Here is a 12,946-nt window from a genome sequence, read left to right on the forward strand (position 1 = left end):
TCCTAACCACAGCTGGACAGGTTTCCTTTAGGTCCTCCTGCACTGGTCCATGCACGCATACATATTACTGAACACAGAGTATTATTTCATATTTGATCAGAACCATTATCTGCGTGCATAAACTGTGCATTAGACTGACTTCCCAAAGGTGTCAGAAAAAAAGCAAATCAGACAACCTCTACATTCACACACAACGCCGCACAGCTTCTTAGTTATAACAGAGGTAAAAGCTTGAAAATCCCTCCATCATGCTCTCTGATGGAGTGTGTTTACATCAGGGTTTTAGGAGGATGCAAGCATGTGGTGTAGTTGATCCTGCTGGGTAGGGCAGGGCAGGGCTGAGGTGGCGTGTGGACAAGTAAACGGATGCCAAGTCAAAAAAAAGGAAAAAAAAAAACCACTCTGTGCAATGGAACAGCTCCGGGCAGCGGGACACATTTAACACACACACACACACACTGTACACATTCAGTAGACTGTTTACACAGAGCGTAGGCAGCACTGTAGACGGCGCGGTGATCCTGCTCCAGCTCACTCAACCTGAGAATTAAGAAAATCTGTAAGCTGAGTTCACATTCACAGAAGATGTTTGTTCCTTTTTCAACCTCTAACTGTAACAGTAGGAACTCTGACGCAACAGGTGAGACACACGTACACACACACACACCACTTAACTGCTACAAAACTCGGTAATTGCAACACAGACACACTTCATTTATCATGATTTATCAGGTGGTTCTTGTGGTCTGCAGGGTGTGGCCACATGTGGAGCAGTCATGCTAATCAGTGACATTTACAGAGGAAGGTGTGTCCTCTGAACCTGACTCTCTTTGTTTCTGCTTCATGGAAATCTCCACTCAGCTGAGCGTTTGGTTTGGATCAAGACACGAGCTGTGTCTTCATAACCCCGGTGATCCCTGAGGCACAGTCTTCAGTCTCACCGGGTCATTTACAGAACAGCAATTCTGGAGCTGGAGCGACCGCGCTTCTCAAATTCAGACATACCTCTCAAATAGACATAGCTATTATTTCAAACTGAAAGCAGAGCCGCAGGAAATTTGGGGTATTGGATTATGAAGGAGCAGGAATCTGGTGGTGCAAACAGGTCCCCTGCACTACAACTAAGCTGTATTCAAGACTGAAAATCAGTTGGAAAAAAGAAAATATTCCGACCAAAGATCAAATGCACAAACAACATGCAACCTAATGTGAAGTGAAACTTACAGTTAGGTCTTTACTTTGCTGGACAATGTATTATAGTTTTAGCTCTGTTCACCACCACAGTGGATTTTAAATCAATCAATACGTGAATGAAGTGCACACTTTTAGTTTTATTTCAAGGGGTTTTATAAAAAAAAATTGCAATTAAGACCTGGCAGCACCTCAAGGCAGGAAATGCAGCTTTCGAGGAAATCCATGGGTTCTAGACTTGAGAGTCTTTTGGCTGCAAAGGATTTTCATCAAAGTATTAAAAACAATTATGTTAATGTTTTCAATTACATTTTTTCTTTAACCAGCTGGGAGCTCGATTATTTAAAGGCATAATACACTTTATTAAAGTGCTTTTTCCTGATTAAAAAAAAAGTTTTAAATCAGCACATTTTATTCTACACTTGCACACAAATACCTGTAACTGTCTTGTGTGAGCGACATTTCTATTATGATTTAAAACAACAACAAAAAAACCAACACTTGTCCAACCCAACCGGGTGGTTGATCAAGACATCCTTGGCGAGGCCCTTAAACAAGTTTTGGAATGGAAGGAGAAAAAGATCTTTCTATGTGAAATTATATTCTCCTGCTACATTCTGCCAGGCTATCAAAACAACCCAATCACTGAGGAAAAAAACAAAACAAAAAACAAGCAAGCATGAACGTACATGTACTACAAAATATTTTTTGGCAATTTGATTTTTTTTTTGTAGTTTTCTCTTGCCTCAGGTCCTGCTGTCGGTGCTTGTTTTTCAGTCGTGTGTGCCCACGCTCGCACTACACGCATACTAGCAGGGTCAAAACTTGCCCGAGCACGCCATTTCTCCAACCTCAGGAAGAGTTCCTGTTAACAAACACACAACTGTGTTTTAAGTACAGTATAACTCCCTCCAAGTTGAAAAACGGACACAAGGCGTTCTTGATTTTTACTGGCATTTAATTGGACACAGGTGTCACCAACGATGCCGTGAGAACTGTACAAAACATAAAATAATACATTTTCATACAGTAAGGGATTCTCATAGAGAACAGACAATAAAGTATATGATTCAACAACATAAAATATTCACAAATGAGTGGCTTGACTTAAAACAACATCAGTAAATTCTGTATACTCTTTGAGGACACGTAACTAACAGAAACCCGACAAGTCCTTCACAAATAAACATCTTATTTCCCACACAGACACATAAAATACAAACTGCATACCTCATTGGCCGCATTAACTTGAAAGGGTTAACAAAAACACATCTCGGATTATGTCTTCTTGAACCAAGAGTCGAAAGCTTTGTCGCACGCTTCTCCAAATCTCTAACTTAGCGATAAAAAGGAAGACATGTTGCCCTCTACTGAGTGTGACGTGTAACTGAAAATATCGCTCTAACCCAAACAACAAATTAAACATTGGTTCCACCCTGGAAACGCTTGTAGAACTTTTAAATGTGCAATTTTAAACAACACATATTACAATCAGATTTTAATAAACATAAATTATTTTACCTTCCTTGAATTTATTTATGGTAACTTAAATCATGAATTTAACAAATTGTATAACTGCCACTAACGGCAGCCACACTCCCACCAAATCACTGGTGATTTCCAACTAAACCCGAATGCAAGAAAAATAAATGTAAATGATGTCTTAGAACTAACATAAGTCACTATTTGCACTATTCAGCTTCAAGTAGAGTAACTGTTTTGTGAATAGGCCTCTCAAGGTATACTGGCTTGTTAACTCTTTTTCCTTGGTCATCCAGTGCTGCATCACTCATTAACAGCTCGAGTTTCCTAATGACTCCATCTTCACTAGGGTACACTTTTGTGACCTTAGCCAGCTTCCACTCATTTCTGGGTAGACTATTGTCCATCAGAATCACAATGTCATTGATCTTGGCATTTCTCTGTGTCTTGTACCATTTGTTTCTCTGCTGAAGATTCAGCAAGTATTCCCCTTTCCATCTGGTCCAAAATTCATTGGCCAGGTATTGCACCTTGCGCCATCTTTTGTGAAGATAAAGGTCTTCTTTCACAAACTCACCAGGTGGTGGCAAGACCACTGAAGACTTCATGGTCAGGATGTGATTCGGTGTAAGAGGCTGTGGAGAACTGGGATCGCTGAGCAGGTGAGTTGTTAGGGGTCTACTATTTATGATCGCCACAACTTCATAAAAGTATGTACGCAAGGATGAAGTGTCAAGTCTTTTGGACGAATGATCCAGGATGGACGTCAGCACACTCCTTATCGTCCTGATCTGCCTTTCCCAGGCTCCACCCATATGGCTGGCAGACGCTGGGTTCATGACAAATTCACAACCTAGTTGTTTTAGGCCTTCTTGGTCCATTTTCTTTACAGATTCCAAGAACTCTCGTCTTGCTCCAGCAAAGTTGGTTCCCTGATCTGATCGAAGCTGCCGAACATTTCCACGAATGGCAATCAATGTTCGCAGAGCATTAATAAAGGCATCACTTGTCATGTCATCAAGTAGCTCTATATGCACAGCACGAGAGCACAGGCAAGTAAAGAGTAGGCCATAGCGTTTAAGTTCCTTTCTTCCCTCCTTAATGTAAAATGGGCCGAAGCAGTCCATTCCACAATAGGCAAAGGGAGGCGCTGTTTCAACTCTTTCACGTGGTAAATCTGCCATTTTTTGAGCTTCAGCATTTCTTCTGAACTTTCTACATTTGACACATTTGTGAATGTAGGAAGACACTGCATGACTACAGCCTACTATCCAAATGCCGTTTGATCGCAACTCATTCAAGGTCATCCCACGGCCCTGGTGATGAACTCTTTGATGGAAGTGTCCAATCAATAATTGTGATATGTGGGTTTTGCTTGGCAAGATCGCTGGATGTTTAATGTGTGCATGTAAATCAGAACGCTCCAGCCGACCTCCTACTCTGAGCACACCCATTTCATCCAAGAAAGGATTCAGTTTGCGCAGCCTATTTGTGCTGTCCCTTGTTATCTGCTTCTTGGATTTTAGGTCTTTGATTTCTTCAGAAAACACTTCCTTTTGGACGGTAGATATGATGAAAAGCTCCGCCTCTTTTCGTTCCTCAAGACTGGTGACTTCGTTGGTTCTAGACACCAAACCCTTGCCCTCTTTGACACATCGCATGAGTCGTGCAATGGCTTTAACTAGTCTTGTCCAGCTTGAGAACCTTGAGAAATGATTAAGCAGCGAATCTTCTGTCGCCAATGTCTTATGGACGAAGGTGCTGCGAAGTTCTGGATCTTCAGCTCCCAAGTCTCCCACCTTAACATCACAAGCAGGAAGTTTGTCATGCCAGAGAAAATCTGGACCAGTGAGCCAGTTGGAAGTAATTAGTCCCTTTGCTGTCAGACCCCGCGAAGCATGATCAGCAGGGTTGTCTTCAGAGGACACGTATCTCCACTGATCTGGATCGGAACCTTCTTGTATAGGTTGAATACGATTGGCCACAAATATGTGAAACCGTCTAGCGTTGTTGTTAATGTATCCAAGAACGACCTTCGAGTCCGTCCAGAAGAATTCTTGGGCTTGAACTTCCAACTCCCTTTTAAGCAGGTCACTAGTTCGAACAGCAATAACAGCTGCTGACAGCTCAAGCCTGGGTATTGTGGTAATCTTCGTAGGAGTCACCCTGGCCTTGCCAATAACTAGGGAACAGCTGACTTGGTTTGATACACTGATTGCTCTCAAGTAAGAACATTCACCATACCCTTTAACACTTGCATCTGAGAAATGATGCAATTCATATCTTTCAACTTTCTCAAAACCTTCTGGGAGATAACATCTTTGAATCTTGACATCAGCCAGATTCTTCAAATCCAACAGCCAGGACTCCCACCGTGGTTTGAGATCTTCTGACAATGACTCATCCCATCCAATCTTATCTCGACACATCTCTTGGAGTATTTGCTTCCCGACCAGAATAAATGGTGCCACAAACCCAAGAGGGTCATAGATGGATGCCACGGTTGATAAAACTCCTCTTCTAGAGAGTGGGCGTTCATCCACAATCACTCTGAAATGGAACTGGTCTGAAACGACACACCATTTGATTCCCAAAGCTCTCTCAATTTGTGACCCTCCAAGAGCCATGTCGTGGTTTCTCACTGAATCTGCACATTCATCCTCCGGAATGGATGCAAGGACATCATGGTTGTTGGAAATGAACTTGTGAATTCTCAGTTTGCCAACACTGCAGAGTTCCCTCACTTCTTTTACCAACTTTATAGCTTCATCTTTGGTTGCAACACTCGTCAGTCCATCATCGACGTAAAAGTTTCGTTCGATAAACTGAATGGTTGTTTCACTGTAGTGACCTTGTCCTTGGGCAGCGACATGCTTCAACCCAAAGTTTGCACAACCAGGTGATGACGCAGCTCCAAATAAATGTACTCGCATGCGATAGACTGATGGTTGGGCCTGGAACTTTCCATCATCCCACCAGAGAAATCTCAAGTAGTCCTGGTCCTCTGCTTTGACGTGAAACTGATGGAACATGCGCTCAATATCACACATTATGGCGACCTGTCCCTTACGAAAGCGGCAGAGAACACCTATCAGGCTGTTTGTTAATTCCGGTCCAGTGAGCAGATAGTCATTTAATGACACACCATCAAACCTTGCCGAGCAGTCGAACACGATCCGTATTTTTCCTGGCTTGTATGGGTGGTACACTCCGTGATGTGGAATGTACCACGCAGGACTGTTGTTGATTTCTTCTTCTGGGACCTTTTCTGCATCCCCATTTGTTATGATTTCATTCATAAAGGTTGTGTAGTCCTTTTGGTATTGTTTATCTCTTTCAAATCTCCGTTTCAAGCATCTGAGCCTGTGAACTGCACATACCTTATTATCTGGGAGATTTGGTCGATCCGTTTTAAAGGGGAGTGGCATTTCACAGTGACCATCCACTTTAATTTTGATTCCTTTTTCCATTATGGTTATGAAACGCAAATCTTCCTGAGATAACTTTGCATCTTCAACTCTTCTCTCACTGAAGTCAGACTCCAGCAGTCTCAACACATCTGGTGGAGAAATTAACTCTTTAACTTGAGTTCGGTATATGTATTTCACTTCAGTTGTGAAGTTCTTAGATGTTTGGGGTTGAGGTTTCACGAACTTCGTGATGATCTTGTGGCTGCTCCCAATGGCATCACCATAGTCGACATATGGGCTAACACAACCGACTATGCTCCATCCAAGATCTGTTTTTTGAGCAAATGGCTCATTGTCTTTACCCGGTACAACTTCTCGGGGTAACAATGCTTGTGGGCAGTTGTAACCTATGAGCAGTCCTACATCACACTCAATCAATGGAGCGATCTCTTCCGCAAGATGCTCTAAGTGTGGCCATGCTCTTGCAGTTTTTGGTGTCGGAATATGACTTAGATTAGCAGGAATGAACTCCCTTGAATAGGTTACAGGGAGAGAAATCTTCCTTGATGAAGAAAAACCTCTCACCTGCAGTCCAACTAACCTCTGACTTGGGATGATTGTATTTCTGGATGAAAGTGTAGAGAGTTTTAACTGCACAGGCTCTCCTTTCATTTCCAGAGCTTCTGCCTTATCTTGCATGATGAATGTGGTATCGCTTTGGTTATCAAGGAGTGCATATACGAGAATTTCATTCTCCGGGTTACTTGATGTGGATAACCACACTGGAACAACTGTAGAGGAGTACATGCTGTCCATGCCTTGCACCACTCGGTTGGATGTAGCTTCCTCTGAGGGTTCAGTGGTGTGTTTGTGCTCTGTTCTTTCCCTTGACTTATTTTTTTCAGAGTTTTTTACACTCTCCCCATGTTCATCACTGCCCCTTTCCTGTCTGTTTGCCCTGTCACGATCTTCATGTAAACATGTTGGATGTTTTCCTTTACATGTTTCACAAAGGCTTCTTCTTTTGCAGTCCTTTGAACGATGTCCTAGTTGTAAACATCCAAAACATAATTTTTTTGTTTGGACAAACTTGAGACGTTCTTGAACTGGTTTTTCATTGAATTTCCAACATTTCTGAATGCCATGATTTTGTTTTTCACAGAAGATGCACCCTTTGAATTCTGTGTTTTCTTCAGAGTTGCTCAAAAGCACCTTTACACCAACATTTCGTGTCTTTGTTGTCTTTATCTTTTCACCATCACTAGACTTCAAGGCATGAAGAGAAGTCACTGGATTGCAAGCTATTTTTGCTTCCTTTGTGATGAATTCCACAAACTGACTGAATGTAGGAAATTCATTACAAGTTTCTTCGATCTCTATCACCTTTCTGTTCCAACTGGCTACCAGCCAATCAGGAAGCTTTGTGAGAAGCCTTTGATTTTCATCACAGGTGTTCAATACTTCTAGATCCTTAATCTGAGACATTGCAGCCCGGCAGCCTCTAAGGAAGTCTGAAAAATCTCTCAGCTCAACACTGTCTCTGGGTCCTATTTTGGGCCATGATGCAAGCTTATCCTTGAAAGCTTTAGCTAGCACAAATGAGCTTCCAAATCTTTCTTCCAGGATAGCCCATGCGGAATCATAAGCTGCATCTGTTCCCAGTAAAAAATAACTTTCAATGGCTCTTTTTGCAGGTCCACCAACGTATTTACGAAGGTAATAGACCCTTTCGTTTACTGGAATGTTTTTCTTGCCTATTAGAGTTTGAAATGACATCTTCCAGTCCTTGTATCTTAGAGGGTCTCCAGTAAAAACAGAAGGTTCAGGTACTGGAAGACGGCTCACATTAATAGACTCTGCTATTGCTTCAGCAAGGACTGCAGTACTGTCTGCTTGGTATGTCACAGGATGCTCATGAGGACTTCTTTTAGCTCCTGTCGATCGGTGTTGCTCAGCTGCACAGTTATGAAGCAACTCTGCTATTTCTTCATCTGAGCTTACTTCTTGTTCGTAAACCTGCAGCCGTGCCCTTGCCGAACTCAACTTCTTAACAGTCTGAAGGCGCTCTATTTGTCTGCGTTTCTCTTCCAGTGCCTTTTTTCGTATCACATTCTCTTCCTCTTGTAATGCAATCTTCTTTCTATTTTCGTCTTCAAGGCTTTCAAGTTCTCGTTGTTCACTTTCTATCTCTTGCAGGACCTTTAGAGCAGCCTGCGTGGCAGCTAGCTCGGCTGCAGCTTCCTGTCTCTTAATAGAGGACAGGTTTGACTGACGTGACTTAATACTTGAACCACTTGCAGCGCTTAAACTTCTTTGAGAGCTTTTACTTGTGCCTGAAGAAGCTGACAAAAACACAGAACCAGACTCAGGCCAGACAAAATCCTCTGTCTGGATGTCTTTGGCATCCTTGTTGTGAAGATAAGCGGATGCATTTTCCAAGATTATTTTTGATACAGCATCACAGGTGTCAGCTCTGCGACGGATCTCACTGCCTGGGGGAGCACATTTGCGCAGTTCTTCATAGCTATGTTTCACATCTGCCGATGCACAACTTATCTTAGTCATCAACTCCTGCACAACCTCAATAGAGGGAGTTCCCTTTATCACTTTCTTAGCTTGCTTGGCAGTCGCTTTCCATTTATCATAAGTAATGGTAAAACGATCCTGCAGTTTTTTAAATTTATTATCGTGCTGTTCTTGAGCCCTTTCAGTAAGCTTTCGAGGTCTCTGGCTTCTTCTTAGCTCCTCATCTGTTTCAGGTGACTGCTGTGAGTCTGCGCCATTACTATCTTTATGTAAGTCGCCATTCTTAGTTTCATTCTCAGCCATTTGCTCCATTCTCCAATGTTTACTTCTTACTTGGACCAAAATAACTTATAGCTATATTTGACAGACTTGTGGATTAACAATTAACCAGTTCAGCCAACTAAAATGTTAATAGCTACAAGCTTAAATTTCCCCTTAGATTAACTTGTCAAAAAGCATTAAGAATGGATAGAGATAAAGATCTTTGACAGCACCTTAAACCTTAAGAAAACATCCGAATGAATATCAGCTTAAATTACACAAATGTGATGAACTGTTTCTGGAACCAACACCATATGAAACTGTGCACTTAATTGTATAACACCTTTAGCACCCAAATGACAGAAATATGCAAAATAACTTCACCTACAAAATCTTAGACAGAACCTTGAACTTGGAGAAAATGTGCAGAGCACAGATTACTTAATTTCAGCACTTGCAGTGTCTCTTTAAGGTAATTAACAAAGCTGATCCACTTCTTAAACATTTAACTTGTTTAAATGTATCACTTGTTGGACCATCAATGTAAAACTTCAAACTGCTCGCTGCTTAGTTTACTTGTGTTGCACAGTCTTATCTGTCTGATGCTAGAGTGCGATGAATCTTCTTTGTTGCTCAGTGGATGAATGGCACAGTTCCTCGTCTCCTCGCCTCATGTCAAGCAGACTGAGTTCTCACTATAACTCCCTCCAAGTTGAAAAACGGACACAAGGCGTTCTTGATTTTTACTGGCATTTAATTGGACACAGGTGTCACCAACGATGCCGTGAGAACTGTACAAAACATAAAATAATACATTTTCATACAGTAAGGGATTCTCATAGAGAACAGACAATAAAGTATATGATTCAACAACATAAAATATTCACAAATGCGTGGCTTGACTTAAAACAACATCAGTAAATTCTGTATACTCTTTGAGGACACGTAACTAACAGAAACCCGACAAGTCCTTCACAAATAAACATCTTATTTCCCACACAGACACATAAAATACAAACTGCATACCTCATTGGCCGCATTAACTTGAAAGGGTTAACAAAAACACATCTCGGATTATGTCTTCTTGAACCAAGAGTCGAAAGCTTTGTCGCACGCTTCTCCAAATCTCTAACTTAGCGATAAAAGGGAAGACATGTTGCCCTCTACTGAGTGTGACGTGTAACTGAAAATATCGCTCTAACCCAAACAACAAATTAAACATTGGTTCCACCCTGGAAACGCTTGTAGAACTTTTAAATGTGCAATTTTAAACAACACATATTACAATCAGATTTTAATAAACATAAATTATTTTACCTTCCTTGAATTTATTTATGGTAACTTAAATCATGAATTTAACAAATTGTATAACTGCCACTAACGGCAGCCACATACAGTGTACAGTGCATTTCCATATGCTCTCATAGTCAAATCCCCAGTATTCAAAATGACTGACATGTTAGGAGATGGTGGAATCTATACATCTGGGCAATACACCATAGACCAAACTGTCTCTCTCTCACACACACACACACACACACACACACACAAAAAAGAGCTGGCTTCAGATGTGCTGAAAGAATATGAAATGTATTTTAAAGTACAGAATAGCAGTAATCATAATAAAACAGAACATGTGCAAAGAGAGTCAGGGGTAAAAGGAAAATCTTTACAGTGTAAACCGACAGGTTTTTTTTTCTTTTTTTTTGCAATCAGTGAGAACATCGACACACAGTAACATTCAAACACTCACGTACAGGCACACCAAGCTGCAGCTTGGGTTGAAGGAATTCAGTATGTTGCATACAGTAAATGATTTATAGGTGACAGATTGTCTCAACAGCTTTAAAGTTAGCGGCTCGTGCTACTCAGTAAATGCGTGCACTTCCCCTCACTGGAAAAGGGACGGCGATGCCTTCAAATTTTCCCATCTGCACAGATGAATTGACATGTGTTTAAAGGTGAAACAACAGGATGTGAAATGAACTGGATTTATTGTGTTGCTTTTCCTCTGAGCTGCTGCAGCTAAATGAAGTTCAAGTTCAAAATGCACAGGGCCAGGAAAGCCTCGGAAGAATCAGAAATAGTTCACCCCTGATCTCGGAATATGAGCACCGCCATCAAAGACCTAACATCATCAGCTGATGTTATATCCAAACTTTATATGATGAATAATAATAAGAAAAAAATACACTTTGTCGTTGAGTTTATTTCTGCACCCATCCCTTCATCTCACCTCCTCCTTACAATCGTTAGCATTTTCTTTGGGAAAAACGTGTTTCTTAATTATTGTGATATGTGTAACAGTGATCTGAATACTGTAGAGTGGGGACTTTGTTCTACGAGTTTGCTGTACATTTGGACCTGTTGCATCCAAAAACATATAAACAAACCCACTGATAAAACACACGAGTACATGTCCAAAAGTATTCTGTTTAACAGGAGAGGCCCAGTGGGACAGTGCTATCTTTGGGGATTATTTAGGTTTATTTGTTAGAGCAAAGGAAGAGAGCGCTATTCTTTAACCTCCGCTCCATTTCTGACATTATTTCCACTCTTGCTTCCTTTCCTCTTATTATTAATAAAACATTCTGCAGGTGGCAGAGACACATTTATCGACCCTCGCCAGGCCTTTCACGACAGAGAGCCTGCAGTCCTGCTATCGTGCTCCTCTCTGTCCTCCGGCTTTGAAGCTGCTGTGACTGCCTGTCCGTCAGGGTTGGTGTGTATGCCGAGGCTGGTGAGGAGGCCCTGGAGGTGCGTGATGGTGCTCAGCAGTTGCTTCTTCTCCTCCTCCAGTGTGGAAACCTGCTCTTTCAGCTGGCCCTCTACCTGGGCCAAAGCCTCCACTCGACTCTCCAGGCTGAACACTCGAGCGTGGGACACCTAGATGGGAGCAGTGAAAAGAGTGGTGATCTAAACGGGTGCAGTACGAGCAAAGACAGCTTTTCTTCATTTGTGTGAGTGTGTGCGCGCACGCGTACCTGCAGCTCCTCGAGCAGGTCGAGGTTCTGCTGTCGGAGGCTCTGATTGGTCCTCTCCAGCTGCGCAGCTCGCTGGTGCTGGTTCAGTGTCGGGGGGGTGTCCAGCAGCTCATCCTGCAACACGTGGTACTCCACCTCATAGGCTTGGAGCTGCTTGGACACATCCATCTCACAAACCTGAAGCAGAGATGCTGATATTTAGCAAGATCTGATAATTATTAACCCTTTTACTCCGAATGCATCTGCCGTGGCACAACATACTTCAAAAGTGCCACCGTTCGCAAACTTCCAGCAACAAATACCGTAATATCCCTATATGGCTGTGACTTGCAATTTCTGGGCTTTCAGGAACAGTTTGCGTTTTTTTCGATAGGACAAACGGTTGCGGAGTTACGGTAAAAAGCCAGCTGATCAACGTTCCTTTGATCAGCCGACTCTGCGCTGATATACTATGTCTCAATCAGCTGTTCGCCGCTATTGAGGGCAAGTAATGGGCACTTCAGTGGCGATCGCCCGGCGTTAAAGGGCTACAGAACAAACTCAGCTGGGTGAAAATTTCAACTTTGCAGCTTAAAACAAACAAACAAACAAACAAACAAACAAAAAAACCAGAAGACTAAAGTATTTAAAATCCTTGAAATGTTTCATTGCTTCATACTATTGTAAACGAATGTGAATGCGTGGAGAATATAAAACGAATGTGAACTGGTTAAAGATGGTTTTAACTGTTATTTTTGCCGATTTGAGTGATTAAACTGAGTAGTAATGGTAAATAACACTTTTCTACCCTACTAGAGCACTCAAAGCACTTTATTCATCCACACTTTTTTTCCCTAAACTTCTACATCTAAGGGTTTTCCAGCTACCATTCCTGCACATATTCACACTCAGATGAGCACATCGGGAGCAACTCGGGGTTAAGTATCTTGCCCGAGAATACTTTGACATGCAGACGAGAGCAGCAAACAAAAACAGCCGCACAATCACACGGTTCAACGAGACTTCAAACCGATTCACGTTCGAAAGAAAGCCTGTTGGCAGGGAGGCAGCTGGATTCAGATTTTTCCTTTTTCTATGCTTTTGGTGCAGCAT

At 42.0% G+C, this 12,946-nt stretch overlaps 2 protein-coding genes across 5 annotated transcripts in view; both read right to left on the bottom strand.

The window, feature by feature from the left end:
• Window positions 1-3,405: 3,405 nt before the first annotated feature.
• LOC115796034 (uncharacterized) lies at window positions 3,406-5,493 on the bottom strand. The gene is made up of 3 exons (XM_030752280.1): window positions 4,106-5,493; window positions 3,564-3,700; window positions 3,406-3,492 (listed from the first exon to the last, which is right to left on the bottom strand). The coding sequence occupies exons 1-3, from the start codon at window positions 5,298-5,300 to the stop codon at window positions 3,406-3,408; spliced, it is 1,419 nt and encodes a 472-aa protein (XP_030608140.1). The 5' UTR covers window positions 5,301-5,493.
• Window positions 5,494-10,441: 4,948 nt separating this feature from the next.
• Window positions 10,442-12,946, bottom strand: part of tbc1d1 (TBC1 (tre-2/USP6, BUB2, cdc16) domain family, member 1) — a 53,276-nt gene continuing 50,771 nt past the window's right edge. For all 4 annotated transcript variants that reach the window (XM_030756999.1, XM_030757132.1, XM_030757067.1 and 1 more), the window contains 2 exons: window positions 11,855-12,031; window positions 10,442-11,756 (listed from right to left, as the gene is read on the bottom strand). In XM_030756999.1, the coding sequence (XP_030612859.1) occupies window positions 11,505-11,756; window positions 11,855-12,031 (429 nt within the window). In that variant the 3' untranslated portion in view covers window positions 10,442-11,504. The remainder of the gene's footprint in view (window positions 11,757-11,854; window positions 12,032-12,946) is intronic.

Source organism: Archocentrus centrarchus, chromosome 1 (genome assembly GCF_007364275.1).
Source record: "Archocentrus centrarchus isolate MPI-CPG fArcCen1 chromosome 1, fArcCen1, whole genome shotgun sequence".
In the NCBI taxonomy this organism is placed as follows: Eukaryota; Metazoa; Chordata; class Actinopteri; order Cichliformes; family Cichlidae; genus Archocentrus; species Archocentrus centrarchus.